Source organism: Helicoverpa zea, chromosome 12 (assembly GCF_022581195.2).
Source record: "Helicoverpa zea isolate HzStark_Cry1AcR chromosome 12, ilHelZeax1.1, whole genome shotgun sequence".
Classification (NCBI taxonomy): Eukaryota; Metazoa; Arthropoda; class Insecta; order Lepidoptera; family Noctuidae; genus Helicoverpa; species Helicoverpa zea.
The window spans coordinates 9,818,767-9,824,381 of record NC_061463.1 but is presented as its reverse complement, the minus strand read 5'-3'; the positions used below and the strand labels follow the sequence as shown (position 1 = coordinate 9,824,381).

The window sequence follows — 5,615 nt, the reverse complement described above, 5'->3', positions numbered from 1 at the left end:
CACGTCGTATAACAATGTGACGTATCTCAAAAAAAGATAAAAATGTTTAAAAAAATATGGCATACTCTCTAATTCATTTTTTTTACTCCTTCATACGAAAAACATGCTTTAAAAATTGTTCAGGCGCTGTTATGAAAACATCGTTCCTAGAACTATGAATGGACTATTTTATTAAATTATTTTTTTTGTTTGATAGGGTATACCTCACAGGTGGTCCCATAATCATCAGGTCAGGATCTGATGATGGAAACCCTGAGAAATTCAGGGCAACTTTTGAAAGTTGTAGGCATGCGCAGGATAAAAACTTGACTATAAGATGTATGTTTTATAACACTATGCAACAGTGAAGATTCGGAGCTAACCTGATGATGGAGACGAAAGAAGATCGAGGGAACTCGACAACTGAATATGTAAACTACCTCGTGTTTGGGCTTGTATTATTTGTATTGAATAGACCTTTGCAACAGTGAAGGTTTGGAGCTGATCCGATGATGAAGACCAGAGAAGGTCGGGGGGACTCGACAACAAAATATGTAAACTACCTCAGAAGTCGGTGTCTAATGGATGTACTTAAGTTTATATACCCACCGACTTCTAGGCCGATGCTCCTAAGAATAGTTTTTTTTGGGAGTCTGTTTTATTTTATTGTAAAAAGTTTTTTTTTTATTTTTGGCTTTTCAGTGACAAGCACAGTTGTCACTATCCGCATAAGTGGAAAGTTCTTATCAATACGAATAATATAAGCCCAAACACGTGGTAGTTCACATATTCAGTTGTCGAGTTCCCTCGACCTTCTTTCGTTTCCATCATCAGGTCAGCTCCAAATCTTCACTGTTGCATATTGTTATAAGACATACACCTTATAGTCAAGTTTTTATTCTGCGCATGCCTACAACTTTCAAAAGTTGCCCTGAATTTCTCAGGGTTTCCATCATCAGACCCTGACCTAATGATTATGGGACCACCTGTGAGGTATACTCTATCAAACAAAAAAACAATTTAATAAAATAGTCCATTAATAGTTCTATGAACGACGTTTTCATAACAGCGCCTGAACAATTTTTAAAGCATTTTTTTCGTATGAAGGTGTAAAAAAAATGAATTAGAGAGCATGCCATATTTTTTTAAACATTTTTATCTTTTTTTTGAGATACGTCACATTGTTATAGGACGTGGGGCAATTTTGATCCATCTTCTTTTCGCGAATTTAATTATTTTTTCTTGAAAGTAAGAACATACCATGACAAAGTGAAGTCTGTTTTCATTGATATTTTACCTACTGCTAGTTTTATGGCACATCTGTTTCTGCACGATTTTCTTAATCCATAATTCAAGATGGCGGGCGGGAACAAATTAATGCATATTTGTAAAATTGAATTGTAAATGAAAAGTATGATATACAAGCGTTGTAATAGCATGAACAGCGTGTAATTTTACTAACTTGACTCTCGAATAGTTTATATGTGTAAGTTTATACCTTGATATGTATTTTCTATTTTATAATTGTAGTTTCATAGACATCCATCTGACGCAGGTGTCAAAATCGCTCTGATTTGCCATTTTGGGCACTGCATAGTCTGCAGTGCAGTTCAGTGTGGTAAGCTTTTTGTTCGGAACGTTCTATCTAGTACGTAGTACATATATATCGATGTTAGTAACATTTTAGTGCGCTGTTTACGTCAAAAGATATTTTAAATGTCAAAAGTGTCAAACAGTTTGGCCCTCAGTGGAAATATTCAGTTTCAGAATTTTTAATTTATTGCTAGACTACAGTGGAAATTCTTATAATTTTCCAGTAAAATGATGCAACATCAGTACTGGGTAACTAAAAAGACTGTGCTAAAAAAACTAGGAACCAAAGAAGATGAGTGTATTGTTGCGTCCGATGCCGAGCTTGATGCTAAATTGGAATTATTTCGATCAATATCAGACAGCTGCTTACAATTACAGCGAGTTTTGGACCAATATCAGGAAAGATTATGTATTTTGGCTCAAGAGGAGAATTCTTTAGGAAAATTCTTGCGCGATGCGGGGAAAAGTGCGGACGCATCCGGTAAACACATGATATCTGCGGGCAAAGCAATATCCTATTCAGGACAACAGCGGTTATCAGTGCGGGGGCCGCTTTTGAGGCTTTATCATGAAGTGGAGACGTTTCGAGGTCGCGCCGTGAGTGATATGCGGGCGACTGTATCGGCTATGGAGAAGGCTCGAATCGAGTACCGCGCTGCCCTAAGCTGGATGAAATCGACAAGCGCTCAGCTAGACCCCGATACAGGACGCGGCCTTGACAACTTCCGAAAGGCGCAGCGACAAGTACGCGAGAGTAAAAAACTCTTTGATAAACTGACACTGGATGTTCTGCAAAAAGTATGATTTTCATTGCCTTATTTTGTTAAAAAAATAACTAATAACTAAATTCGTCTAGATTTATATAAAAAAAAAACATTAATGAAAAAAAATAGTAATAGTCTATTCTGACCATAATGCATTCTGTTCGCAGATTGACCTTTTAGCTGCAGCAAGGTGCAACATGTTTTCCCATGTTCTATCAAACTACCAAGGTTCTTTTGTAACTTTTGCTACTAAAGTAGCTCAAACACTGGTAGCTACCGCGGACACTATGAATGCAGCACCACAGTACGAGTTTTGTATACTGAAGGAATTGTCCCAGAATTTGGGTGAGGGAGATGCCAAGCAAGATGTGGTGCCGCAGGATAAAGACCAGATGCTGTTCTTCCAGGTAACGTATTTTCTATCACTTAAAAACAGCAGCAACTAGTTACAAAATTGTTTAGTGGTCAGCCAGACAATGATGGTTTATCTCCGTCTCATGAACAAAATCATTCACATGAAGCTAAGTACAGTCTCATGCTGGAATGTATCCAAAATAAATATAGGTACTAGGTTTCTGTACCTGAAACTTTATGGTGTATATCCTTTTTATCCTTTGATGTATCCAACCTTGTTTGTTATAGACATGGTTGGATACAATACATTGGAAACTAGGAGGGACATTGCTCTTGCCACGTACATATTTAAATGATGGCACGGTAAGATATCAAATCCAGGGCTTCTAAAAAAACTAAAGTTGTGCATGCTCGACAATTACGTGTCGCGAAGGCAGCGGCCGAGTCTGTTTGTGGTACCCACTGCTAGGACGAACTTTTTGGGGAAAGTTCGTCCTAGCGTTTAAAACGTACATTGCATGTACTCAACGAGGTAGCGGACAGAATAGATATTTTTACCTACTCTCTGCGAGAGTTCGCAAAAATCACAATGATGGTAGTTTGCCAATGAAAATATTATAATTTTGTTACACCACACTATTGAATTAGGGAAACCTGTAATGATAGTGATGTTGTTGTTCTTGTTGTATAAATAAATAAATACATTCAGAGGTATAATAAAAGCTTCCATATTTGTTCTGCTCCAGGATGAATTCAAGGACGAAAATCAAGAAAACAGTAGCAAACCGAAAGTCCAAAACGCAAAACCTAAAACTGACAACGAAGAAGAGAAACAACCGTCCAGTGAGAAAGAAGCTAAGCCAAGCACATCATTGAACCTTATTGACACAAGCTATATGGAATCTGAGTTGAACAGCAGTAATGCGGGCATACTGTCTGAATTAGCTGGCCTGCAGTTGGACTGCGGTGACCCACAAGGAGGTTTTGGTACATTTTTACCTTCACAGTTGTTACAGGTAATAACAATTTACTTATTATAACCATCTTCTGAAATCGTAGTAATGTAACCTAAAGATGATTAGAATAGTCTTGGATACTATCCAAAAACATAAGACCACATAAAATAACGGTAATTTAAATAAATTTCAGAATTCATCCAGCTTACTGCAAGGTCCAATGGCTCCTGTCAGCAGCAACAACAATCAGGCACCAAAATCTCCTCAGAATGTCTCCAAGCCAAGTCCAAGTACCACCATCCCAAAAAAAGAGGACAAAGCTGCATGGTTCAAACTTTTTGCTGAATTAGATCCCCTCGCTAACCCCGATAACCTACCCGGATCAAACTCTAACCACAGCCATGCGGCTTAAAGTAAATCAATTATAGTCAAATGAGCTTAGACTATTACAATACATTCTATTAGCTGAACACATATGTAACACACTAAAATAGATTGAACACCAGCTCTCTTAAAAAATAAAGTTAGTACTTAATTGTCATGAAAATCTATACACAGTGATAAGTGATTAAATTGACATGAAGGCAATTTTATTTTGATATAATGTAGGAGAATTTTGAAAATATTTAAACAAAAATGTAATTGATATAACTACAACAATGAATGTATTACATACGGACATGCTCATTAGCTTACACTATTTATAATCATGTATTTTATGTACATTTTATATACTGTGCTCTATACATGACTATCTTATTCACAATGATCTGTTTATGTGACAATTTACCTATAGATAATCGAATATTACTTATTTCATAGTTAATCATAGTGTATAAGTTGTATTCGTTTTGTGTGATTGATTTCCTATTTAAATTGTTATCATAGGTCTAGTCTAAAGTCTAGAATATTGTACTTAATTTTATAACCAAAGATTAGTGTTATTAACTGAATTGTTATTATATTTGAAGGTGCAGTAGTATTCTTTGCAAGTGTGAGTTTCAAATTTATGTTGAAAAATTATCAAATCATAAAATGTACATTCCAAGAAATTGTGTTAAATCATGTCAAGGTCTACTTTGAACTGTACTCTATACAGTACATATTTAAACAAACCACATAAAACGATTGCATTTTAATTTGGTTTGGAAACAACGCAAAAGCATTTTCGACAATAAATAAACTTAATACTTAAATCCATAAATCAAACTAATGTTTCTAAAAAAAACAAAAATGCTATTTTTTATTTTTCTTTTACAAAAAATGTATCTAGTCATACGAATCTTATGTTTCGAAGTTAATTATACCAAAAATAAAATGCTTTATGTATTTTACGTAACTATATTGTTTTAGTTGTAGTTTTTATTTTCATATTTTATTATTATATAGTATTATGTGCATTCCAATTTTGATCTATAAATTAAACCTAAATGTAACCTGTAACTATGATGTTTTATTTCAGCTGTATATTGCTTTAATTTTAATTGCAGTGATCATTAATGGGGGTACTTCTTTATAATAATGTACTAAAAACGTAATTTCTTATAAAATACGTTTCATCTTTACTATGATCAAGCTGCATAAAGAAAAAAACGATCTATGCCCGGCTTCCCACTGACTCCCTTTATTTGACCCTCAAAGAAAGTTTATCTCACTCAAATGGCTTTTTATTTCATCCCCTGCACCACTTCTTATGTTTTTGTTACAAAGAAAAAGTGGTGCAACAAGCACCCCATCAGCACTTATCTGTATCTCTTAGTTTAGAAAAACTAAATGGGAATCCGTATATTATATAGTTCTTAGAAACCAATAAAATGTTTAGTGAAAATTCATTCAGAGAGAAATTCGTTCGGGAAAAATCCCGAATGAATTTCTCTCTGGTCATGTTCTGCAAAAAAAGAAGAAAAAGCATCGACAAGTGTCAACTTCTGCGCCGTACTGTCAGTTATTGATGGTTATTGACAACTGA

At 35.0% G+C, this 5,615-nt stretch overlaps 1 protein-coding gene across 1 annotated transcript; it reads left to right on the top strand.

The window, feature by feature from the left end:
• Window positions 1-1,683: 1,683 nt before the first annotated feature.
• On the top strand, window positions 1,684-5,089 carry LOC124635333 (islet cell autoantigen 1). The gene is made up of 4 exons (XM_047171211.1): window positions 1,684-2,370; window positions 2,504-2,743; window positions 3,437-3,706; window positions 3,840-5,089. Exons 1-4 carry the CDS (start codon window positions 1,801-1,803, stop codon window positions 4,056-4,058), a joined length of 1,299 nt encoding a protein of 432 aa, XP_047027167.1. The 5' UTR covers window positions 1,684-1,800; the 3' UTR covers window positions 4,059-5,089.
• The last annotated feature ends 526 nt before the right edge of the window (window positions 5,090-5,615 follow it).